Source organism: Gigantopelta aegis, chromosome 3, assembly GCF_016097555.1.
Source record: "Gigantopelta aegis isolate Gae_Host chromosome 3, Gae_host_genome, whole genome shotgun sequence".
Classification (NCBI taxonomy): domain Eukaryota; kingdom Metazoa; phylum Mollusca; class Gastropoda; order Neomphalida; family Peltospiridae; genus Gigantopelta; species Gigantopelta aegis.
The window spans coordinates 47,895,046-47,922,003 of record NC_054701.1 but is presented as its reverse complement, the minus strand read 5'-3'; the positions used below and the strand labels follow the sequence as shown (position 1 = coordinate 47,922,003).

Genomic DNA, 26,958 nt, shown 5'->3' with positions numbered 1-26,958 from the left:
TCTCTAAAAAAAACATCTGAAATTGTCAGTATCCAGCAGTCTAAAAAAACATGAAATTCTCATTTAACACCCCCCCCACCCCCACCCCCCCTACAAAGTTGTACAAATAAACAAGTGCCCTGCCCTATCAAAATCCTGGCTACAACATTGAACGTGACCCCCCCCCCCAAAAAAAAAATTGTTTTAATTAATACAGTTGTGAATACATCATGATTAAAGGTTTTAAACAAAGAAAGAACAAAGACGATTACAATTGTGAATGTTTTATTTTTTTTACACACAATATGTACCAAATATATGGCTGGCATATTGCGGTTGTTTCAAACAGCACTTACATACAAACAATGCTTGGCTCAACCAACGGAAACAAAGAAACAAAACAATGAAAATTACTGTTAACATAAATCCTAAAATTAAGTATACATGTACATACTTAACCAAATGATAATTTTGTATGTCAAGTACAAAACAAAAACTTAAAATTAGCAATTATTAAGAAAAAAAAGAAGACGCAAAACACGAACCCAAATTTTAATCTTGGTCCAAATGCTTAGTATAAAGAAAAATGACTGAAAGAAAATTAGTGAATGTCCGATTAGTTTAAGATTCATGTATTTAGATATATGTGTGTATATATATATATATATTTATATTATATATTTGTAAAGTAGTACTATTCACACTAACATTCTATATCTCACTGTCACATTCATTCTGAACATCTACTGTACCTTAAATGCAGTTTTCTACAATCAATGAAAATAAGGGAAAAAAACCATGAACACAATATTTAACTACAAACCATTCACATTAATGTCAAGCCATATATTAGACTTATCCCAGGTATACATGTTTACTTATAATTAAACACATGAAATCCTTATTTTTATTAGCAATTATTTACGAAGATTATTTAACCAATTGTTGTTGTTTTTAAACGCTTCTTCCAAAATTATGTATGTTCAGGAGCAAAAGGTAATTAAATAAAACAATATTATCTGTATTTTATGCTTTACTTGATAATTGCAGTACAAGCATTAATCCTATTTAAAAACCTATCAAGACGTTATCTAATGTGCTTTCAGGCAAGATCAACTAACAAATTTTTCAAAATGCTTCTGTGATTTTGTTTCTTTAGATCCACTCCTCCAAGATGATAAATATATTAATACCACTTTTGAAACTTTGTTGTATGTCTCCTCTCTCAAACCCCAATTTTACAGTTAGGCCAAACAAATAAAAAAAAGTTGGTCTCTATCAGACCAAATTTCCAGAATTGATGCGACAAATCAGCTTTTTCTTTTCATTTTTCTTTTCTTTTTTAAAAGCATGGATTTCACAGAAAAGGTGTATATATTTGATACCGAAACAAGGAAAATATTTCAATTGAAATCCAAATGCATGTCCTAGTTCATACACGATCGACACACACGCTGACCAGATACCAGAAATTTATTTTCTTTGGCCGTATTAATAATTTCATGGAAACATCTATATAGACAGCATGCTGATATCGATGAAGCCAACAAAAATGCTACTCGGTATTAAAATCTGAAGCTAAATACACTACAGAATAATTAATACCATCTAGGGATGGTGAACATTTATGCTGTACACATTATGAAGTATATATAAAACAAATGCACGTGAGTAAAGAAATAATATGGAGTCAAGTCTGGTATTCACACAGTTGAATCCCATTGGCTCGAACCCCGTTGGTGCTCGAGAAAGTGTTCGACCCATCGGGTAGTTTGACCTAACCATTCGGTCAACATCACTTAAGTTTAACTCGGAACATCATTTTTGGTTCGAGCCTTGCAGTGTACTGGACCCTTCCGAGTTCGACCCAAGGAGATTCTACTGTACGTAAGAAAATGTATGTACATATATTAAAAAGACATGAAATTAACATGGATGCACTAACAGTTGCTGCCAACACATTAGAATTCTTAAAAAAAAAGATTAAAAAAAGGGGAAAAAAAGGAGAAAAAAAGGGAGAAGGAAGGAAGAAAGAAAGAAAGAAAAAAAAAGAAAAAGAAAAAAAAGAGAAATAAAAGGAGGAAATATGAAACCTACTGATATGAGTAAATTACACAAATATACAGAGGCATTGCAACAGAAACCCAAAACACCTGTTGTCAGCCGATGCTAAACATATATCAAACTCTTTGACGATCAAAGAAATGTTTTTTGAGGTAGATCCAAAGATCAATCATTGTTAAAATAAAAAGCTGACAACACATTTCTGACAACAAATGCTACCAAAATACCCCATCCCCATGTTGTAGTACTATACTTCTTTCAGTATGGATATCAGCATAAAGTAAAGAGTACAAACTGTACATAAGAATATTTACATATAAAATTATATATATATATATATATATATATATATATATATATATATATATATATATATATATATACACACTATAGGCGTTGCACAAAAAAAGAAAGAAAGAAAGAAAAAAAAAACAAAGAGAAAGTTTGTTTTGTTTTATGACACCTATACAGCACATTCATTCAGTTATCATCGGCTATTGGATGTCAAACATTTGGTAGCTATAATGTTCCACTAGCAACATGGGATCGTTTATATGCACTTTCACACAAGACAGCACATACCACAACCTTTGACATACCAGCTGGGACGGGAATAAAACCCAATCAAAGAATGGGTCTACCAAGATGGTTCGACCATACGATAAAAAGTTTGTTTTGTTTAACACCACCACTAGAGCACATTGATTTATTAATCATCAGCTATTGGATGTAAAACATTTGGTAATTCTGACAGTCTTAGAGGAAACCCACTACATTTTTCCATTAGTAGCAAGGATTTTATATGCACCATCCTAGACAGGATAGCACGTACCACGGCCTTTGATATACCAGTTGTGGTGCACTGGCTGGAATCCCAAACAGACCACACATCAAGCGAGCACTTTACCACTGAGCTATGTCCCCCCCCCCCCCCCACCCCCCCACGATGAAAGAACCTCAGGTGAGTGCTCTACCGACTGAGCTAGACCCCGCCCCCTGAGTTGCACAATTTCATCTTCTTGTACTATCTGTTCTTGGCCAAGAATCTAAGTCTGCCAATCTCCGATGAGATTTATAAAATGATTTCAAAATGTGATACAATCTTCTGATGTGAAACCCCCGACAACATAATCCTTTTATCAATTCTCATTTCTCACCTGTATGCCTGGCAATTATTTTCAATATGAACTATATTTCCAACTTCTATCGATTAACAAATTATATAGTAACAGAGAAACAAGAATTTGATGGGAGCTAATCTGTACAAGTTATTTATGTCATGATGTTTTATGTTTAACAGTCAGTCTGTAGAATATATATATAGTGTATTAGTATAGTTAGGGTTAGGGAGAGACGAGAGTAAGAACAGAGCAAAATGTGGCAACTGTGTAACGTGGAGTAAATTAATGTATGTAGAGCTAAAACAGTGTGGTTAAGTACAGCATATAAAGCATTCACACACATTTCATCAAACTGTAATACAATTTGTTCAATTTTAATCAATAAATGTTATAGCTAGTCGTGGATTCTTGTCAAAGTCAGTCATGCAATTGGATTTTAGTTTTTTTCTTGAAACAAGTTGATGTCAACAGGCACTAAAAGTACTTACATACATTTCCTGCTAATATCAAACATCTAATACAAAACATTAAGCACAAGTTACTTTTTTAATAAATAAAAACACACTACTCGTTTTCAGTCATTTTTTCAAATATGTCACCCCATCCAGGTTAATCCTGACAGTTAGTTTCAAAGTAGAACTGAAAAATTTACACATGAAGTCAAAATATATGTACATTAACATCACCATATCAAAAGCTACGTTTTACAATTTTACTTCAACCCAACACAAATAACTCATCCGTGAGTCTGAAATAATATCTGATGATGAATATTGAAGAGACCACTGACTAGAAGAGAAGGAAAGGGATTAAAAAAGAGAGAGGTTGTTTTATGTAAGCTAGGATTGTTGGACACAGTGGTTAGGACTGATTACGACAGATTCAACAAAGCTGCAATTTTTCTCGGTTACCATTTCTTCACAGTCCGAGCTTGCCAACACGGATGAGAGGGGCTCCGTTGAGGTCACAGTGTCGTCAACCGCGTCGGAAACCGTTTTGACAGAGTCCGTCTCTTTTGTTGAGATTACAACAGGTTCTGCTTCAGAATCGGCTGCCTTCACAGAATATGAACTCAACTCTCTGTCTGTTAACGATTCACTTTTCTCGGCTGCTTCCGAGTTCTGATGGGTTTCAGCTGATTTGTTCACATTGGTGTCAAGATTTACGTCAGAACACACTTCATGCACCAGTGTCTTTTCTGCCTGTTCCTCTGCAATGCTGTCTTCGGTGTCTGCCTTCACATCAATGTTATCAGCAGAGACTTTCGAATCCACCAAATCTTTCTTGTTGGGCGTCTCCTCCAACTGTAACGCGGTCTTTTCAAAGTCATTATTAATCACAGATTTTTCTTCCTGTAGCCTCGAGCCGACACTGTCCACTGTGTGTTCCTCTGATACATCCATCTCATCATCATTATCCTCCTCTTCGTCATCATCATCATCGTCCTCGTCATCATCATCATCATCATCATCATCTTCCGATTCAGAATCAGACTCATCAGAACTCTCCCGTGAGACTGGCAGTTCTTCATTTGGCTGCGACTGTTTCACCCTAACTTCAGATATGCTGTGGTTCAGAGTATCGGATGCTGCTTTCAATTTGCCAGATGCTGCTTTCAATTCGCCAGATGCCACTTTCACTTCACCTGATTCCAAATTAAAATCTCCAGATGTTGCTTTCAGTTCGCCGGATGCCACTTTCAGTTCGCCCGATTCTGCTTTCAGTTCGCCAGCTGTCGATACCAGAGTGTCGCTGATCACATCGATGGGTGAAGAGCTCATGGAAGTTGTCAAGATGTCGACAGGCGTACCAGACTCCCGTGACTGTTCCTCGCCCGCGACGATCTCCTCGCCCGGACACGCGATGATGATGCCCGACTCGGGGTCGAGGAACGATATGTCGCTCGTGAGGACAGCCCCGTCGTCGTCCAGCGGCTTCACACGGTCCTGGACATTGTTCAGCTGCTTCAAGCCGTCCTGGACATCGTCCTGTGGCTCTAGCTTGATCTCGGGAACATCCAGCAGCCCGGGCGGGATGGGCGGCTTGCCGTGCTTGCACTCGAAGCAGACGTAGTCCATGTCTTCAGACACCTCCTCCTTGCTGAGGCCGACACACAGGAGGTGCAGCCACTTCTCACACTTGTCACACTGCACCCAGTTCACCTCCTCACCTAACACGACAACAAACAGTGATTAAAGTAAGCATTATTCAAGTGCAATGCATTATCAGCCCCAAGCAACTGGGAGAAAAGTTGAGAGAATATACAAATTAGAAATGTGTTATTCTAAATACAAACTGGATAAGAAAGCAATTTATTACCCATATGGTTAAAAATATCTTAGTACACATCAAAGTCATACATCCCACTAGAACGCCAAGTAAGACGTAACACTTTGACGTCACACGATGACGTCACTGGTTGGTGCACCACAGCCTTACAGGAACATCAATCAAACGAGTTGAGTGATATAAATTAATATAAATTATGAGTAATAAATAGACATTAAACTCGCTACCATTTCGTATCGCTAAAGCTCATAACAACTGAAAATTATTTCACTTGGGACATAAACATGATACGAAATGGAAGCTTGTTTAATATCTTATAAGCAGCAGAAGAATCAAATGGAACCAAAAATGGATTATGCTTTGTAAGTAGTTTAACAGATGTGATGTAAGATCAATGGCCCTAATGCTTAAAACTCTGTGAGGTTGTTTTCTTATGCATGGTTCACAATCAACATCAGATTTGTGGGTGTCTGCTTGCTGCTCATTTGCATGGTTGCTCTTCACATTTGTTCTTCAATATTCAGAAATACTTTTATCAACAATAAAGTTTAAAGCATGTAAGTATATTAACAGAAAACTTAAAAACCATTAATTGATGCCATGTCTGCTCTACTCACCAACAGGTTTCAGACACTTAGTGGCAGAGCAGTCTTCATCATTGTTATCATCATCATCAACCAACATCCCGTTGATGTTTTCTTTCTTTATTCGCTTCACTATTCTCTTCTTCTTCTCAGGTTTCTCGGCTCCATCTTCAAGCTTTATTTTTGGTCGTCTTTTCTTTTTGGGTTTGTCTCCCTTTTTCTTATCTGTAAATAAGAGCAAATAGTGGACAATCAACAATGGTGCTAAATATATTTTATAATCATACACTGCCCTTATATGTGGAACATTTAACATTCATCTGCTACCCGTATATGTTTCTCTGCAAACCAGGCTAAAAACATGTGTATTTACTAGCTTTATGGAAAATTAATATAGATATAGATATAGATATACATATCTATATGTATGTATATATAGATGAATGGATGGATGGGCGGACGGACGGACGCAGACAGACAGACAGAGAGAGAGAGAGAGATTGATAATTTTATGAAAATACTCAAGTGATAATATTTTAGGAATTTAATCCATAGTTAGTCTGAAATTTCTAATCCATTACTTAAAGGAATTATAAATCATTAATATTTATTTGTAATTTTAATTATAATTTTTCAATAGACACCAGTTTTGACACTAAAATCGTACACTCAGCATTGCATCTAAAATAGTAAATACCAATTATTTTATTAATAAAAAAGGTAATAAACAGTTGTACATAAGAAAACTGTTTTCATAATTGCCAACACAACAACAACAGCAAAAACAAACTTGTTGCACAGCCGTGTATTTCCTACATGTATAATATTCTTCGGCACACAAAGAGGATTAATTAAGTATAGTATTCTACAAATACATACAAGCCAATACTAAAAACATTCATTACCTTTATTTTCTTTCTCTTTACCCGATCCATCTTTTAACTTGAATTTCTTGATCTTCTTTTTCTTGAACTTCTCTAAGCCGTTGTCTCCTTTCGTCATCTTTAGTTTGATGATCAGAGAGCCGTCATCATCCAGCTTCTTCCGCTTGGTTTTGATTTTCTTCTGTCGGTCTTCATCATTCTCCTTCTTGATCTTCAGCTTCTTTATCTTCATGATGTGCTCCTGGTTTAGTCCAATATGCTCCGACTCCTGCAATTGTTAAATGAGATGGAAATTCATACTGATGGAAATGACATCCAATTTATTTTAAAACATCTTGCATTTACTAACACAACACTGAATACATTTTTCTCAAAAATAAGCAGGGAGAGTTATAAGATGCACTAATTAAGAGAATAGATTTTCATTAAAAAAACCTTCAAATTTGACCAACGCCTACATTTACTTATAACACTAAATTTTCAAACAGGTAAAGGTACCTTTTATTTTTAAGTCATCAATTACATTCTACCTTCTCTACCAATTTTACTGTAATGCTTGGTGCACACCTATCGATTAATGTACACACACCAGCTAAACACAACAGTCTAATCGGAGCAAAACTAGAGATTAGACGCGACTACACACAACTACTGATTAATGCCGACGCGACTGTCGAGTCAGCGTTAATCGCTAGGTGTGTGTCAAGCATTACAAATCAATTACATCAATCAGTTTCTCTGTCATACAGATAACATAATTTACCTCGAATTCGAGGAAGCGGTCGTCGTGCCTGGCCTGACACGCCTGCAGTATTCTCCAGAGGTGCTGCGTCTCGTCGAGCGACACCTCGAGCAGGTCTCCTTCCATCATCAGCTCCTCCAGCTGAGCCTTGGCCGAGTCCGACAGCTCCAGGACAGGAGCCTCCGTCTGTCGGGGAAGGAGCGGAGACTTCCGGTTGTGCTTCTTCGGAGAGCCGGCTGCAGGTGACAATCAAAGAGTCATGATTAGAGTAATTAATTGGTGATTAAGACATGATGCTACGAGTCAAATTCAGAGGATAAAATAAAATCAAAACAAGGTTTATTACCCATTATGGGCTCAAATATACAGGGTAATATTTGTTTGATAGTTGCAGTGTGCAGATTGCTTCTACAGCCACTGACTGGATGGTTTAGGGTGTATACTACCATATCAAATCCCATAGACGACAATAGTAACATATGTGGCTAAAACTCCAACCTGCAACGTATCCATCGACATAAACGCCACGGATATAAATACTACCACCTCTCACCCTTAAGTGAATCACAAAAAAGTGGGTGTCAAGCTGCTCATTTCTGAGATAACGGGTAGTGTCTATGACTACCCTAGTTCCCCACAAAATTTGAGTACTTTTTTTTACATGTTCCAAGCACAAGGCTACTTGACACAGTGGTACTAGATGAAATAAAATTGCATACATTTTTAGCCCAGATGAAACTAATTTTTTTTACAACCAACACACTCACATTTATAACCAATCACGGAACTTGTGGTGTTCACTTCTCTATCAAAAGTTGGGTGCACCTCGAACTTTGACCCAGCCGGAAGTTATTTGGTTTAGTACTACCTTTAACAATGACGTTTGGTTGGTTGTTCAAACTTCACTTTCATTCAGTTAATGTTTCAATTCATAAGTCAGATTATACATGTAATACGATCTACAAAAATTTACAGGAAATTTTTTGACTCTGTTGTTTCATAAACATGAAATAGTATATTTTCATATGCAGTGGCTTTAATAGCATAGAAAAATAATTATGTTTCAATCCAACCAGAGTCCTATTATTTTTCATTTAACTGTAAACATTTGGTTGTAAAATGAAAACAGTTATGCCATGACGTCACTTATATTGTCATGCACTGTGCGTACGGTTATATAACGTAATGGCTGATGACTTTAATGTAGACAAGCAAAGGGATTTTTATATTTAAAACCGTTAAAAGTGACAATGGGTAATAAAAGAGAATAACCAACTCGTTATAAGGAGTTATGAATTATCTGTCCCTCATAAATGAATGTTGTAAAACACTGTTCAAAGGCTCGGATTTACAACATTCATTCACTTAGGACAAATATAATCTGTAATTCCATATAGCTTGTTAATTATTTTCTAAATATGTTAGTGGAAACCTGCTACTTTTTCTCAAAATTCATCCATAAACTTCAATGTTACATTATTATATTGTATAATCCTATTCAATCAGCAATAGTCTGTTATAAAAAAAGACCCTGACAATTCAGTTAAGTTTACTGTATACAATATCTAAAACCCAAGCCATACACCAAACAATAAATTGTGCTACTTACTGAGAGAAGTCCTGGACACCGAGGAATAAGCGTGTTCTGAAGACATCGTCGCCTGTCTGAACGGAATCACGTCAATGTCCATGTTGTCATCTGAATTCTGCGATGACTGTGGGGACAGAGGCGGCAGAGAGGACTGTGAGTTTTCCAAGTCGCTCTCCTTGACAGTGTTGCCGTTGGGCATTCCACTGAACGCGCTCTGTGTAACACTGGCAAGGTGGCTCTGCAGATCGGGATTGTTCGCGGCCTTCAACAGTTCCGCGTTGATGATCTTCTCCGTCTTCTCCCGCGCTGCCTGCTCCACCATTCTCTGGCTGAGAACGCTGAGCTTGGCTAAAGCCGATGCCACCTCGGATGCCGTCAGAGCCTGCCGCGATCGGTCCTGCCACGCCATGGCCCGCTCTGTGAGACACTGCAGTGCTTCCCCTTCCGGCAGACGGACTGGCAGTTTTTGCAGGGACACGAGGAGAGAGAGAATTGTTTCTAAACGTGGCCTCCGTGATCGTAAACACAGTGGGCACAAAAATTTCATGTCTTTTGTTGCCTGCATTACAGCTGTCTGAGATGTCTTGTTTTTCATAGTTGCCGATTTTGGTAAGGGAACACAGGTGCCTAAAAGAGAGAAAACAAAATTAAATAATAAGAAAAAAACCCATTACGTGTAATTTTATATTTAATGTATCAGTAAAATTGGTTTAAGTCCAATACATGACATATGCTTCATGTTTCTGACGTAATTATGTGACCCGTTACTAGCAGCATTGCCTTTAAATGGTAACAGGGTGTTGGTTCTGGCCCAGTGGTCAAACACTCTCCTGCAATGTGATGGGCACCATGACTAGTTGTATGTCAAAACCTGTGTTTATTTTTATGCTCAAATTTTCGATGGAATCTATTCATTTGATACCACAGCTTGCAACCCAATGGACTTTTTATCAGTTAATACTTCATATTTCCTGATTAAGCTATAATATACTCTTCAAAAAAAGAAACGCAAAAGGGCACAAATGGGTTATAACTCCGATTTTATGTTTCCTACCGGTTCATGCTTTGTGAATATAAGGTCATTGCATGTCCCAAACACATTCCCACGGTTACATTCGATAAAACGCAGCTACTGTACAATAAAGTTCCAAAATGTGAATATTCGCAAAATCGCAGCCACGTGCAAACCATGTCACCACTGCACGTGCGTTGTCTGCACGTGCAACATGAACACCGACAGTATAAAAGTGCAGGGTGTTCGCTTGCCTGGCCTCTGTATCTGGCCGACAGTTGACAATCCAGGACATGCCACGTCTCAGTGAACCGCAGAGAAACAATGCCATCGGCCGACTAGACGCAGGCGAATCCAGAACGGCCGTTGCCAGGGCATTCCATGTGTCCCCAAGCACCATCTCCAGACTGTGGGACCGTTACCAGCAACATGGATCAACACGTGACCTCCCTAGATCCGGTCGACCACGGGTCACTACCCCCGGGCAGGACCGCTACATCCGGGTACGCCACCTTCGGGAACGATTGACTACTGCCACCTCCACAGCCGCAGCAATACCAGGTTTGTGCAGGATATCCGACCAGACCGTACGGAACCGCCTACGTGAGGTAGGAATTCGTGCCAGACGTCCAGTTCGAGGTGTCATCTTAACACCACAACACCGTCGACTCCGACTGCAGTGGTGCCAGATTCATCGACAATGGCCTCAACTGCGATGGAGACAGGTGTGGTTCAGTGACGAGTCCCGATTTCTGCTCCGACGTCATGATGGAAGATGTCGCGTGTATAGGCGTCGTGGTGAACGTTATGCGGCAAACTGCGTGCAGGAAGTGGACAGATTCGGCGGGGGTAGTGTCATGGTGTGGGCAGCCATCTCACACACTGGCAGAACTGACCTGGTCCACGTGCAGGGCAACCTGAATGCACAGGGCTACATTGACCAGATCCTCCGGCCACACATCGTTCCAGTTATGGCCAACGCCAACGCAGTGTTCCAACATGACAACGCCAGGCCTCACACAGCACGTCTCACAACGGCTTTCCTACAGAACAACAACATTAATGTCCTTCCTTGGCCATCGATATCACCGGATTTGAACCCAATTGAGCATCTATGGGACGAGTTGGACCGACGCCTCCGACAGCGACAACCACAGCCCCAGACCCTGCCCGAGCTGGCAGCAGCCTTGCAGGCCGAGTGGGCCACCATCCCCCGGGACGTCATCCGTACTCTGGTTGCTTCAATGGGCAGGCGGTGTCAGGCAGTTGTCAACACACGCGGAGGCCACACCCGGTACTGACTCCAGATGACCTTGACCTTGGTGGTGTGTCCTATCACTTACTCACAATGGACTAGAGTGAATTGTGAACAATCCTGCAACATTTGGTAATTATCGGACTCACCATTCAATAATTAAATCAATTCTCCAAATGTTACGACAATGTAGTTTTGCGTTTCTTCTTTTGAAGAGTATATATACATTTTCACTCTATCAAAAGAAGAAAAAAAGCTGCATTGCTAATTCTGAACCAAAAGCTACTATATTTGTCCCAATGAATACCACCACAAATAATGCTGGGTGAATACATGTCTATTTCACTAACCATAAAACCCAGTGAATATCAATACACAAATAATGCTGGGTTAATACTTCGTCTCTATTTCACTAGTCATGAAACCCAATGAATATCAATACACAAATAACGCTGGGTTAATACTGGTCTCTATTTCACTAGTCATGAAACCCAATGAATATCAATACACAAATAACGCTGGGTTAATATTTGTCTCCATTTCACTAACCACGAAACACACTGAATATCAATGCACAAATAACGCTGGGTGAATACTTGTCTCTATTTCACTAGTCATGAAACCCAATGAATATCAATACACAAATAACGCTGGGTTAATACTGGTCTCCATTTCACTAACAATGAAACCCAATGAATATCAATACACAAATAAAGCTGGGTTAATACTGGTCTCTATTTCACTAGTCATGAAACCCAATGAATATCAATACACAAATAACGCTGGGTTAATATTTGTCTCCATTTCACTAACCACGAAACACACTGAATATCAATGCACAAATAACGCTGGGTGAATACTTGTCTCTATTTCACTAGTCATGAAACCCAATGAATATCAATACACAAATAACGCTGGGTTAATACTGGTCTCCATTTCACTAACAATGAAACCCAATGAATATCAATACACAAATTAGCTGGGTTAATACTTGTCTCTATTTCACTAGTCATGAAACCCAATGAATATCAATACACAAATAACGCTGGGTTAATACTTGTCTCCATTTCACTAACCATGAAACACACTGAATATCAATGCACAAATAACGCTGGGTGAATACTTGTCTCCATTTCACTAACCATGGAAACCAATGAAAATAAGGCTGAGTGAATACTTGTCTCTATTTCACTAACCATGGAACCAGTCTTTGCAGAGTTCACACTGCAGCATGAAGCCCGATGCACCTTTCCGACACACACAGAATCGGGCCTCTCCTTCAGGGCTGTGCATTTTCTCGAGGTTCCGCTTCCTCAGCTCTCGCATACACTCCACTTCACGCTGCTCTGATATCTTGAAAGATGCAACCTGTGAATAAACAGTGGACAACAACATTAGTTTACCATTTAAAACATCAGAAAGTAATCAAGAAATATGATGAAAATTGAAAATATATGTACCAATAAGTAAAGATTTCAAAATAGGAATATTTTCTTTAAATCCCTATGTTCCACTCAATAAATAAAATGTTTCACTACAGAGACAAGGAATGAAAAAGAATTTGAATTTGTTTTGGTTTGGTTTAAATTATGGAAACCTTACAAGAACAGTTTGTCCCTATGATTGTGAAAATCATCACTCATTTTCATTTGAGTCATAAGGTCCTATTTTTTTGGTCTCTTAATTTCATTATTACTTTTAAAAAAAAAAAATTAAAAATTGAAGTGACCTATCTACTTGTAATGTTCAAAATAATTCTTTTTACTTTATAAATAAGTGCATGTACATTCATTATTTAGAAATTACAGTATATCTGCATAGAAGTCTATTAAAATCAAATTTAGAATAACTGTGTACAAAATGTTGCCATCTGTCAGTGTTCTGTCCAGACATACCTGGTCAAAACACAAAAGTGACAAAAGGCAGTTTACTGTCGCTATCCCGGGTCTATGTAATCCATCATGAGTAAGACGGCTACATGCAGATGATAGCAGGTAAACCAACTGACCAACATACAAAAACATACATAAACAATCAGACTTCATCATAATGAATATGTTTGTCCAATGAAAGAAAGAAATGTTTTTATTTAACGATGCACTCAACACATTTTATTTACGGTTATATGGCGTCAGACATATGGTTAAGAACCACACAGATTTTGAGAGGAAACCCGCTGTCGCCACTACATAGGCTACTCATTCCAATTAGCAGCAAGGGATTTTTTATTTTCGCTTCCCACAGGCAGGATAGCACAAACCATGGCCTTTGTTGAACCAGTTATGGATCACTGGTCGGTGCAAGTGGTTTACACCTACCCATTGAGCCTTGCGGAGCACTCACTCAGGGTTTGGAGTCGGTATCTGGATTAAAAATTCCATGCCTCGACTGGGATCCGAACCCAGTACCTACCAGCCTGTAGACCGATGGCCTAACCACTACGCCACCGAGGCCGGTTTGTCCAATGATAACTTCGTTGTAACATTGACCCAGGAGTAAAAAATGTGGCAAGTTGTACTTGTTAAATTAATGAAAGGGGGAAGTTTTATTTAAAGTGACAGACCCTACTTTTTAAACACTACGACATACCTTTCACTGTCAAAGCTGTTTTTGATAATTTAAATGAAAAGTAGTTACATTTTATTATTTAGAATGAATGAATGAATGAATGTTTAACGACACCCCAGCACGAAAAATACATCGGCTATTGGGTGTCAAACTATGGTAATGCAAATAAATAAAGTGATGATCAACATCAATATAAAAATTCAAGGTTTAAACAAAAACAGTGTAAAGAACTGTGCAAAAAATACAAATACAAATATCACAGAATTTTACGGATACTGAATTTTACTCTAAACTTCAATTTGTGCTGTATTGGCCATTCTCAAAGAGAATGTTACACCCCTGCACCACGGTGAGGTTACAGCACACGCAGGGGTTTATTATTTAGAATACTCATTTTCATACACCTGAAGTGGTTCTGGTCAGCCAGGTTTTTGTAATATCCCAAAGTGCATTTTTTCATAATTCTCAAAACGCTCATTCGTCTGAGAAGTAATGGTTATCAAGACAAGCTCTAGTTCTTTTTAAGACAGTATTTTCAAGTTTAAACATCACAGACTTTGGCTTTTCTCCATTATAACCTTATCCAAATGTGTTGCAGGTTTGTAGATTAACTAAATGTAGTGTCCATTCATGGGCTGAAACTAGGGTCTGTGTCTCTAATGACACATTCAACACATTTTAATTACTATTATATTTGAATGCTGTAAACTCTATAAGCTTGTGAATGTACTCACTATGGCGGCGGGATCCCTGGTCTCTTCATCTTTTACCTCAACACAGTTGTTGTCATTCTTGTCTTTCTCACCTTCCTTCAGTTTCTTTTTCTTGTTTTTACCACTGTTGTAAACCCCAATGTCTTGCCTTGGGGACAACACCTGTATCATAATAAAACATAGAAATCATTTATAACATACATGACCATAAATCAGCCCTCTACATTATGACCATTTTTTTTATTTGGCAACTAAAACATATCATACTACCTATATAAAAATACAAGCAAGTGCCATTTGGCTCCTAGATGAAAAAGTTAAAAGTAGAGGGCTGTAAATGTGCATCTCATTAAAATTTCAGGTTTTTGGAGGTGAAGGGTATACTTAGACCATTACTTGGTAAAACATTACCTCATGTCTATCAATCTACGTTACAAGAAACATACCTCAAATAAATTGTAAGTAGAGTTTTTCTTGAGAAAGGTCCGAGCAGTTCTCTCTTTCCACGACTTGGCGGCAGCAACCTGAGATTCAATCTGAGGAAGCTGATCCAAACGCACTGGAATTGGCCGACCTTTGTTTACAACAGCCTCAAGTATGTCAATGTATGGGTACGAGTCAGCAGTCTGCAACAAATAAGCACTAACTTAAACACTGCCATAAATGCGTTTTAAAAAACATGAAACTCAACATCTTAACACAATTCAAGTTATTAACTCTTTTTTTTTTTTAATTCCTGGAAAATGTTTTCAGAAACAATATTCAAATTAAGGATGAAAATAGTTTTTTTGGTGAAAAATGTATATGAAGATATAACCTGAAAAAATACTTTTCTGTCCGTCCATAGTTTAATCAATATAACGGGTATTTCAAAACTGGCAAACTCACATGTTGGCTATGTCCTTTTGACATCTCCAAACTTGGACAAAACAGGTTAATGCCAACATTTGATAGGAATTAATACAAGTTCAATGAATTCAAATTGTTTTCTTATAGTTCTAACAACACGTGTCACTAGATGTAAAGTATCTGTGCTAAAAAGTAACAAATAAATTGTAAAATATTTAAAGAAAAAGTGCAAACCTGAATGGCCATCACTCGGGCCGTCCACTCTTCAGCTTTCCGCATGGCTTCCTTCAGTGCGCACACATTTGGCAGGTAAGCAGGAATCTTGCACGCCTCAGTGATGATGGCATCCAGTGTAGTCATCACATGTCTTGGTCTACATTATATCAAAACACATGGTTAATGCTTATTCAATGCATATTACAGCAAAGTACAATTATCACATTCAGTATTTTCAAGTATTCAATATTCATAACATTACACACTTATATAACACAAACCATTGTGATTAAAGTACCGGTTCTTACAGAATCAGTAGTACTGTATTACTTGGGTGTAATAATTACATATATCTCTATATCTAATGTGATATATAACTTTGTTCTCTACATGCATAAAGGTGCCGTTTTGATGTATTCCTGGCATATATAACTTACATCATCAATTATCTGCGTTTCAAAAATATATGCTGTATTATTAACTATAACCTAAGACTGGGTTATCAATTGATTTTCACTGTTTAAATATTGCTGAAAAATTAACACTTGCTCTTTCCATCACTTGCACTTCCTTGACAAAAATAAATTTAGTTTTAAGCCAAAAACCTTCCCTGTGCTTTTTCTTCCTATTTTAACTTTTTTCTTCATTTAAAACAGACTATCCCAATAAGATACCAACCTAGCTTGTAGACATATGCGTGCTTTCTCCTCCCAGCGCTCGCTGACAGTCAGAAGTTCCTGTAGTTCTGCCATGGCTTTTTCCACAGCAGGGTGGGGAGCCAGACTGACTCCAGATTCCATCAGTTTCCTCATTGTGTCCAGGGTAACTGTGTGTGGGTCTTTCAGTGTCAACCGCACTTCATCCAGCCATCGTGCCTGTTGCAGGACCTAAAATCACAAAATATTATCATTTAGCATCACACATAAAGTACCTATAATAAACACTGCAGGAAAATAAAGACACAGTATCATGCTTGGCAAATGTTCAGTATTTCTTCGGTATCATCAATATTATATAGGAGGGGGGAAAAAATTGTATTATGAGAGCCTGTAAACTGTACATGCAACTTTAATTCCAGTCCGCCATTATTAGATATTCAAATGATGTAAGAATATGTGACGCAATGTGTCTTTTTGAATGGAAACGACGTCAAACTTCAATGACATTATTTTGGATGTCCTTACATACAAATAAACTAGTAATCAATGAACAGCTAGCTTTCAGTGCAAAGTTGCTATTGAAATGTTTTTGTTTGATGACTATGAATGCACACGTTAATTATGGTGTTTCACCCTAGTACATTTGCTTAAATGTCAATAAATGTAGTGCAGTGACCTCGATTTACATCTAATCTGCAGTTATCAAATTCTTAAAGTATGTGATCTGAAAAATATCACATACTTTGACTGCACTGAAAATGTAAGATATTATATAATAAACATATATATATATATAAGAGAAGGTTCTAATTGAAATTGAATAAGTAGGGAAAAAAGCAGATGTTTGACAAAAATAGGCAGAAGTGAACATTTAATGGTGCATTTTATAATGTTTTGTCATTTCCCATGTTCCTTGAAAAACAGTCCAAATTATACATTTGGGTTTATTCGTAATATTTCATTATCAAATACTACTTCTGGCGATAAAATCGAAGCAAAACAACTGAATATTTTCATTTTTGTTATATTTACTACAAAACAAGACTTCATTTCAATGGAAATTAATGATGAAAAGAACAAATGAATATCTAGTTAAGGGGTATCTTGCTAGTAGCAGTTTATGACCATTTTAAATGTTCACTATATCCGGCAAATACAAACAGTGGTTGCAGGATAAGTACACAAAAAATCCAAGATAGAAATGAGTGCCATACCTGTTTTAATTTTGGGATTTCTGGCAGGTCCACGTCGAGTGTTATTCCGATATCGATCAGTTTCTCCAACTGCTCCGAGTCGGGAGTCTCGGCTATCAGAGCTTCCTCAGCCTCCTTCTGGAACTCAATTACATTCACCAACAGCTCCTGATTGAGGAAATAAGAAAACAAAATGTAATTGAAATTGACAAAACAGATATGACTTTTCTTCTTTTTTTAACCAACAGAATGCTTGGCAGCTTTATTATAATGAAAAAATATTACAAACACACTGTGGTATTAAAATTAAAATTTGTTAAAATAATCTGACCCCACCTGATCCTCACCTGTCAAATGTTGAAATGGTGAAATATACTTGCATTTCAAAATTGAAATCTTGTTAATAGCTTAATGTAAGAAGGGAAACAACTCTGTCACAACAATCTTACAGTCCACACTGAATATATATACTACTCAAAAGAATTTAAGGGTCAGACGATATTTTCGACATTATTTTCTGAATGTCAATTATATTAGCTAGACCATAATGTCACGCATGGTATTGTTCCATTTTGACGAAAGTGGGTCTAAGCGACCCATAAATGAATTAAAATCCACTGTCATTGACACTGTCGACTAGTTCTAATGGCGAAAACATGCTTACATTTGCACGTAAATTAGGGCGAAAGCGAAAGGTCTGCTAAGTGCCCATAACTTGCTTTTTCACAAAGCGTTTCATTTGCACGCTTTGCACGTGTATTCCATGTTCCCAATGCTGAATTTCCGTATAATTGGAGCTTGCGTTCGTGTACGGTGTACACTCCAAATTCGATAATGGTACGACTTCAACTGACTATCGAAGATCGAGGAAGGGCTATTGCTTGGCTTCAGGATGGCAATACGCAAAGAAATGTTGCTCTGAGACTTGGTGTCAGTCAGAGTGTCGTTGGCTGACTGTGGCAACGGTACCAAGCAACGAATTATGTTCGAAATCGTCCACGTTCGGGAAGACCCCGAAGCACTACAAATAGAGAGGACCGCTACATCACCAATATGGCTCTACGTCAACGCACAACCACTGCACGCTGATTACGTGACAATCTGCGGACTGCGACTGGAACTCGAGTGTCTGATCAAACAATACGCAATTGTCTGAGAGCCAATAATCTACGCTGCCGTCGCCATGCTGTTTTTTGACCACCACTCCTACCACGTCACAGAATGGCCAGACGTCACTGGTGCACGCTTCATCTGTGGTGGCAACGTGTTCAGTGGGGTCGAGTGATGTTCACTGATGAGTCCAGGTTTAGTCTCCAGTTCAACGACGGTCGGGTTTGTGTCTACAGACGTCCTGGGGAGCGCTTCGCTGACGTTAACTTTTCTCAGACAACAAGGTATCGCCAGGACGTCTGATCAACAGCATGAGGCAACGATGTGTCGAGTGTATTTGCGCCAGGGGTGGATTCACACACTATTAAACGAATGTTCTAATGTGTAAAATCCATGTTTGACAAACTTCAACTTTGACTGCATGTTATGTGACTTTCTTGTATACAGTGACGTTTATTTGTGGGGGTTTTTAAATATGGAACAATAAATAAAAAATTTGGTGTAGTTTACATCATCCATCTAATACACTCTGAAACTTATTTGGTTATAAATTTTTGACCCGTAAATTCTTTTGAGTAGTATAAATTTATGGTCGTTTATTTACCTTGATAAGTTTTGCTTCAGGTATAACACACGGCAAACCAACCACCTGCTCATGGAAGATGTTAAGCTCCTCCAGATTCAGTTTGGCTATGTACTTTCCTTCCAGAGACTGTCGGTTCCTAAACATCAGAGATGGCATTTTAATTGGCAATCACTTGATCAAGTATTGATTAATGAAAATGTATGTTTCTTTAATGACACTACAGAACATCGTTTAATCAGTGTCTCTTGTTGTATCTATGTTACTTTCAATCTTTCCTACATTATCATTTCTATAATAAATTACAACTTATTGAAAAGTTCAGCCAGAAAGTAATATTTACACAGAGAACATGTGAAAGTAGACCAGTGGTTTCTACCAGAAAGAAATATTTGGGTATGGCGCTATGGAATTGAATGGAACCAGTCAACAGGGGGTATGGGGAGCCTCCCCCCCCCCCCCCCCCCAAAAATGGGTTAAGTTTAGGGTTAGAGTTAAGAAAAGCATACAGTAATGTTAAGAATAAATTAATTTTGTTAAAAGATTAACTTTAAAAAGGAAAATCTGCCAAAACTTTGGATATGACAACATACCCATTTTATCCTTTGGCAGAAACCCTGGAGACTAATTACATTCCTTCTTTAAAGCACATGACCAGCCTCGGTGGCGTCGTGGCAGGCCATTGGTCTACAGGCTGGTAGGTACTGGGTTCGGATCCCAGTCGAGGCATGGGATTTTTAATCCAGATACCGACTCCAAACCCTGAGTGAGTGCTCCGCAAGGCTCAATGGGTAGGTGTAAACCACTTGCACCGACCAGTGATCCATAACTGGTTCAACAAAGGCCATGGTTTGTGCTATCCTGTCTGTGGGAAGCGCAAATAAAAGATCCCTTGCTGCCTGTCGTAAAAAAGAGTAGCCTATGTGGCGACAGAGGGTTTCCTCTAAAACAATCTGTGTGGTCCTTAACCATATGTCTGACGCCATATAACTGTAAATAAAATGTGTTGAGTGCGTCATTAAATAAAACACTTCTTTCTTAGTTTTTCTTTAAAGCACATGAAGTTTCATCCGGAATAGGTCTATTAGCTTGACAAGCTAAAAAAGTTATCTCAGTTTTATCAAAAAATAAAGAAGAATTCTAACCTTGTTCTAACTTTCTTGCTGACCAGCTGGTTAGCAACATTGGCACATTTCTCCGCTTCAGTCACTGAGCTTATCAAGGTTCTCCGCAGCTCTGTGTTGGGGAATTTCTTCTTTTCAGCTTCTATAACTAGGTCTTTTAACTCGGCCAAATCTGAAATAAAAAATTAAAAAAAATTGAACACAAATCAAACCAAAAATATAATCTGTTAAATGTAATCTCAAATCTGTTTGATATGTATTTTAAAAAAATTAGAAGACACATGTATGTCACAATAATTTGGGTTCTTAAAATTTGAAAAAATACTGTAAACTGATGAAAGTTCTTCAGTGTCCTTAAAATGAAATTCCCAAATAACAGTGCTACAATGAAAGTAAAGTTTGTTTTGTTTAACGACACCACTAGAGCACACTGATATATTAATCATTGGCTATTGGATGTTAAACATTTGGTAATTCTGACTTGTAGTCAACAGATGAAACCTGCTACATTTTCTTAATGCAGCAAGGGATCTTTTATATGCACTTTCCCATACACAGAAAAGCACATACCACTGCCTTTGACCAGTTTGAACGGATCCACTGAGGTGATTCGATCCTGTGACACAAGCATCTCAAACGAGTGCTCAACCAATCAAGTTAAATCCCGCCCTGTGCTACAATGAAGTTAATTATTAAAACTAATTTTTCTGACACTTTAATAGAACAAACAGTATTCAAAAATTGAAATGCAGAAGTTTTAATTCCATTTGAAAGTACCTTCACAATGATAGCTTTGACTTACCAAGCTTGTCGTCATCAGTAGCCTCCAGGGCATTTGTCACTTGGAGATTCCAGTTGTCAAATGACTCGGCTCGTGCTTTAAGTCGGTTTAACATAGCTGGTAGCTCGTCAAGTGTGTAGCGGTAACGTAGACAGTGTCTCACCGCGCTGCACTCACAGAGTTTGTCCACATGGTGCAGGCATACAAGCTTATCTAAATATATATAAAAAAAGTTAGTAGTCATAAACATTACATTGTTGTTAATTATAGACAAATTCCCATAAATAACTTTTAGATACATCAAAATCGACAGCAAACACAAATTAATATTATTAGATTACCCTCAAACTAGAAACTATCAAGCATTAACTATACAAAATAATTGTATGTCATCAGATAAAACATGGAGTAAGATATCCCTGGTTATTCGATAATATACAGATTTTACAATTTCCAAAATATTGGGCACATAATATTAGAATTATGACATTAAATAACTACAAACTTAGTTATCTTGATGTTGAAGGGACAAAGTCAACAAGTTTGAGATATTGAAGGTTCAAGATAAGCATATAATACAGTGAAATTCTTCAAAATCGGACACTCAGAAAACAGGAATTCCTTTAAAACTGGATATTTTTAGTCTCTTTTTAAATATCAATACAGAACAAAACCTCTGTACTTTTTAATTACACCCGTGGTTTACAATTACACCCGTGGTTTACAATTACACCCATGTTTTTTCCTAGTTTAGTTGGTCGTGTTTAGCAACAAAATCATCGGTTATTTCCAGTTAAGAGGCATTTGACTGTAGCTGCAAATGAAAATTAGGCCATGAGATGATTTGTCAACCTTGAGATAACAGAGTTCAAGGTAATAACATTTGATTGTACAACCCCTGCAATTGCCCACAGCAATCGGCAATGCCATGTAGTTTTTAATTCTTCATGGCACTTTTTTGCTGTGATCCAAATTCAGGTGGGGTTTTTCAATGACATTGTTTTTTTACGTGGAAATTTTCTTAATTACAGGGGTTGCTGTATACATGGCAACCATATCATCTGATGGTGGGAAAAGGTTCCATGTTTTGTTTGTAATTTATGTTTTGCAGTCAAAGTAATATTATATTTCTTTTCCTAAGACTACATTGATGAGTTTTTTGGAATATAAATAAACAGCACTCTGCCGGGTATATGACTTACTTGGACTACAAGGACAAGTGAGTCCCGACAGAAAGCAAGTTGTTTTACAGTAGTCACACACACGTTCATCGTCAGGTAGCAGCTCAAATGCTTCTCTCTCCGCTTCCACAACACCCTGCAAACAAGATCAAACAATGTTAACTATATGTGCAACTTATTTAGAAATTCAGAATATAAAACTACAGACATCGTTCGTTATGCACACCGTTCCATCCCATCAATATGAATGTTTATCACAAGCAAATATTCCTAAGCACTACTTGCACCAGTGTCGACTATTGGATTTTTAAATTATTTTTTTTATATTAAAAACCCCCTGAGTTTCCTCACCATATTCAGCCTTTAATCAATAATATTTTATTTGTATCTGGATGCTCTGGAGTATTTGACATGTGGATAACATCTACTTTCACATTCAATATAGAACAATCTTATTAACTGACAGTTCTTGGTAAATGATTACTGTAAACATTCTACCAGATTGTTTTTTTTATTTCATAACACATTTTCTGAAAATATTGTTTGTGTGTGTGTGTGTGTGTGTGTGTGTGTGTGTATGCATGCGCATGTATGTGAGCATCTGTGTGTAACCTACTTCCCTGCTGTAAGATTTATATGTTGGCATAATATATATGGAAATATTTGTTTAAAAACAAATTTGTGTGTATGCCTATGAGTAATGCATATGTTATAACAAATTAATTCTACATTCAAGGAGTTCATACTTTAAACTGTATTTTACCAACACTTGCTCAGCAATACCAAAGAATATTCGAACATTGTACGTACTCTGTCTAGAAGCGTTTTTCTAAGTTTTTTCTCAGTTTCCACAATAGCAAGCATATCCTGGTACGTGCATGCTGCAACTTTGAGATCCAGGTTGTCTGGGTCAGCAGCCATCTTGCAAACGAGCTCCTCATGAGAAAATACCAGTTCACGCTTCGAGGTCCTGTAGTACTCCACACTCTTACGACCCATCTTCAGCTGAAACAAGGAAATGATAGCACTTAAAAACTGCAGAAACACATCAACTAGGCAGTCTTCACGGATTTTTATTACACAGTTGCTTAATTAGAATCTTTATATTATTATTTAATTTTACGACCTTACCTTTTATTTAGCCAGGATCATTAAGATATGGCCCTGAAATTTTCTGATATTTATTTTAACTTACAGCCATATGAACTTTTTTTTTTAGCAAACTGTTCTCCATCATGTTTTTACTTAATGAAGGATGAATTTGTTGGGAATTCACTCCCATACTGGACTTTGGACAGATGTTCAGCTTTCCCTATTATAAATTGTTTTTCTGATCAAAAGGTGTGATAGTTTAAGAAATTAAATCTATTTTATTATTTTTGAGCAAACCAATCCCAGAAGTAATACAACCTAAACCAAAAATACCCCCAAAACTGATTAAAATCTAAAAATGATTACCCAGTCAGCTGGGCAGAAGTTGACAGCCTCAGCAAAATTATATCCTTGATTGAATCCACCATGGTATGCTCTCGGAAATGTAATAACAAATTCACCAGCATGCTGATCAGTACGACATATCTGAAATATACAAAACAATTGTTAAAGTTTTTTTTATTTTCAAGCACCACAATGTAACTTTCCTTGTATTCTTTCACCTTCCACTCTACCTTAAAAAATGAGAGAAATTTTACCGAGATAAAATTATTTTGTTGAAGAGTCTTCAGTCTTCAGCAATACCCAATACCTTCAAATTCATTTTTAAAAAATGCCACATGTCAAAAGACTACTTTGAAATTATTTTTTAAATAACAAAACTGTTAAGGAATATATAAAGCATAGTACGGCTGAAAAACTCTTCAAAATGATTTATGAACCTAACAATTAGACAAAGACAATCAGTCCTTAATAATTGTCAGTCACGATTTTGGCAGCTGAATATACAAACCAAAACAGAGGTACCTTGTACTCACATATGAATCCTAACAGCATTTACTTTGTGATGCATATGAATAAATACTTAAGAAAGAAATCAGTGAGGGTTAGAGGAAGAAATAATTTTATATAAAGCTAAATGACGTCAAGTATTAAAATACTTACTGGAACACCTTTGGCATGGAGAACCGTTGGGTTCATCATGGTGGTGATGTGGTGCAACAGAGAGGGGTCCTGATCAAACAGTTCCGGTGCCATCGTCTTCATAGCTTCTTCAAACTTGTCGCCACAATCACCAGGCACACCATACCATGTCTTTGGTTCTCCCCTAAACAACAACAAATACAAAGATTCAATACAGAAATGGAAAACAGATCAATTTGCAGATATCATAAACCAAATGTAATATACACTCTCAAATCTATGCATCCATTCAACCAGTCATACAGAGATCCAGTCCATTCCTCCATCCATTTAAGTAATAAATATAGCTGAGTAGACAAAACAAAACAGTTAGTTGTATCTATTGAGACAGGGAAATACGAAGCCTCAACTATTTTGTCTAATATTTGCCATGGCTCTTTCAGAAAGTAATCTGCTCTTTAAAAACGTTATCTGCCCTTTAAGAAAGTTACCTATTTCAGGATAGGATGTCCATGTCTCCAACAGACATTTATGACATATTTTTAATATATAATTGTTTGTGAGCTTTAAAAAAAAAAAAAATCCATTCCTAGTGGTAATTATCCTAATAACAGGTAAACAGTAATAAGTTTCCTAAAAGATCTGTTTTTATTTAATTGTTAATTGAGGCAAGCTATCAAGTAATGGGACCAAGTCAAAATAGTTCAACAAAAACATGTCATTACCAGTGCAAGTAATTGATGGAATAGCTCCAGTGATCCTCTGTATGCCAACAAAAACAGGAAAAGCACATGCCAACATAACACCAAGGAATCTAAAAAAAAAAAGGATTAAAAATTCATTCAAAATAGTTACATGTAGAACAATAGAATAGAACACAAATGCAGCGTTAACAATTCAAAGGACCACAAATGGCACCAAATATTTTAATTTTAAATCATCAAAATATCATTAATAAAACCAGTTTTAAATAATACAAGAACACAAATGATTAGTTTTCCATCCTTGCTTTACAAAAACATCTATCAAAGGTTATCGCCCAAAACTGTGTTTTAATTATGTGCAGACCAACTAAAAATTCATGATTGTAATAAATGTGTCGACACCACGGGCGTACCTTCATGCCTGAGATGTCACCACTAATATGACAGAGCACAGACTCTTCAAGTACTGGCAGGTTGTTCAGATTCCAACCAGATTTCAGGTATTGCTGAAAGAAAATACATAAACCACTTGATAACCGATTCAGTTTAGTATATAATTTATATATCAAAGAGGTCCATTTCACTGGTAAAAAACCCATGTATTAATCCTAAAATTATAACCAAATACCAAACCTATTTTTTACAATCAATAAACTGCTTTATGTTTAGCTTGAGTATTTCATTTATGCATAAATAAACATTTATTTACCAACATTGCAGTACATTTTTTAAACTATGGCTATCAAGTGTCTAGAACAGTTATTTTCGACATTGTGTTGACAGAGAAGAAACCTGCCTGAAAAAGCAGAAACAGATCTTTTAAATGAATTTAAGACAGGCCAGCACATACCATTTGCCTTTCATAGTTGTGCAACACTGATTGGAATGGAGAAAAAACCAGAGTCAATCAAGGGCTATATATCCAATGACCGCCCAAACCTCATTAGAATTCTACAATGAGTTGTTTTTACCCTTTACCTTTTTATAAAACAGTAAAATCCAAAGTGAAAACCAATTTTTTTTACCTCATCCTCTGGGCACATCACTTCTTCTGGTTTTGTTGGAAAACCGCTTCCCATTTCACAAGCGTGAATGTCGGCACCATACTGGACACAGACATCTTCCTCCATACAGTCAACAAGACGCCAAAACTCCTTTTCCACCATATTTGTTGGAACTCTCTGTTTAAAGAAGATTTTAAAAAAAAGAGAGTAGTCTTCATTATTTTTTAGCATGTTTTCCTTTTTGGTTATGAAATTAGATTAATTACTATTACAAGAGTGTTATAGTGGACATACATAATTGCACAAAGTTAAAATTATACATTTATGGCAGCTATTAACCTGTCACCTCCAATTCAGATCCTGATCATAGAGATATGTTTCAACTATGTTAAATTGGTTTTTTTTTGCTTTTTCTTTTAATTTGTGCATAACAATGCTAGATAAAATCAACAGAACACAGATTAGGGTTTCTACCAAGCATGTTTTTTGGAGGGTACATGATTTTAATCTGTTTATTGTTTTTAAACATAAGCGTAACTGTTCTAGATAAAACCAAATTATCACAATTCAGGATTTTTCTGCAACATAACACACAGATGATGAACACAAATGAACAGTTATGATGCTGCCTGGCCACCAACAATATCTGACATCAGTGACAAGCTAGGTTCCCAGT

General features: G+C 37.1%; 1 protein-coding gene across 6 annotated transcripts in view; it reads right to left on the bottom strand.

Annotated features, from left to right (window-relative positions):
* Nucleotides 1-247: 247 nt before the first annotated feature.
* LOC121368148 (lysine-specific demethylase 5A-like) overlaps nt 248-26,958 on the bottom strand; it is a 42,265-nt gene continuing 15,554 nt past the window's right edge. For 4 of the 6 annotated variants that reach the window (XM_041492746.1, XM_041492747.1, XM_041492748.1 and 1 more), the window contains 21 exons: nt 26,304-26,459; nt 25,692-25,784; nt 25,300-25,388; nt 24,596-24,758; nt 23,957-24,076; nt 23,309-23,503; nt 22,520-22,634; nt 21,339-21,530; nt 20,558-20,708; nt 19,434-19,551; nt 17,741-17,887; nt 16,546-16,754; nt 15,886-16,024; nt 15,249-15,428; nt 14,824-14,964; nt 12,718-12,889; nt 9,273-9,881; nt 7,685-7,899; nt 6,943-7,189; nt 6,071-6,262; nt 2,933-5,334 (listed from right to left, as the gene is read on the bottom strand). In XM_041492746.1, coding sequence (XP_041348680.1) covers nt 4,004-5,334; nt 6,071-6,262; nt 6,943-7,189; nt 7,685-7,899; nt 9,273-9,881; nt 12,718-12,889; nt 14,824-14,964; nt 15,249-15,428; nt 15,886-16,024; nt 16,546-16,754; nt 17,741-17,887; nt 19,434-19,551; nt 20,558-20,708; nt 21,339-21,530; nt 22,520-22,634; nt 23,309-23,503; nt 23,957-24,076; nt 24,596-24,758; nt 25,300-25,388; nt 25,692-25,784; nt 26,304-26,459 — 4,974 coding nt within the window. In that variant the 3' untranslated portion in view covers nt 2,933-4,003. Of the gene's footprint in view, nt 1,861-2,932; nt 5,335-6,070; nt 6,263-6,942; nt 7,190-7,684; nt 7,900-9,272; nt 9,882-12,717; nt 12,890-14,823; nt 14,965-15,248; nt 15,429-15,885; nt 16,025-16,545; nt 16,755-17,740; nt 17,888-19,433; nt 19,552-20,557; nt 20,709-21,338; nt 21,531-22,519; nt 22,635-23,308; nt 23,504-23,956; nt 24,077-24,595; nt 24,759-25,299; nt 25,389-25,691; nt 25,785-26,303; nt 26,460-26,958 lie in introns of those variants that run through there. The other 2 variants (XM_041492749.1, XM_041492751.1) reach the window with 2 other exon arrangements.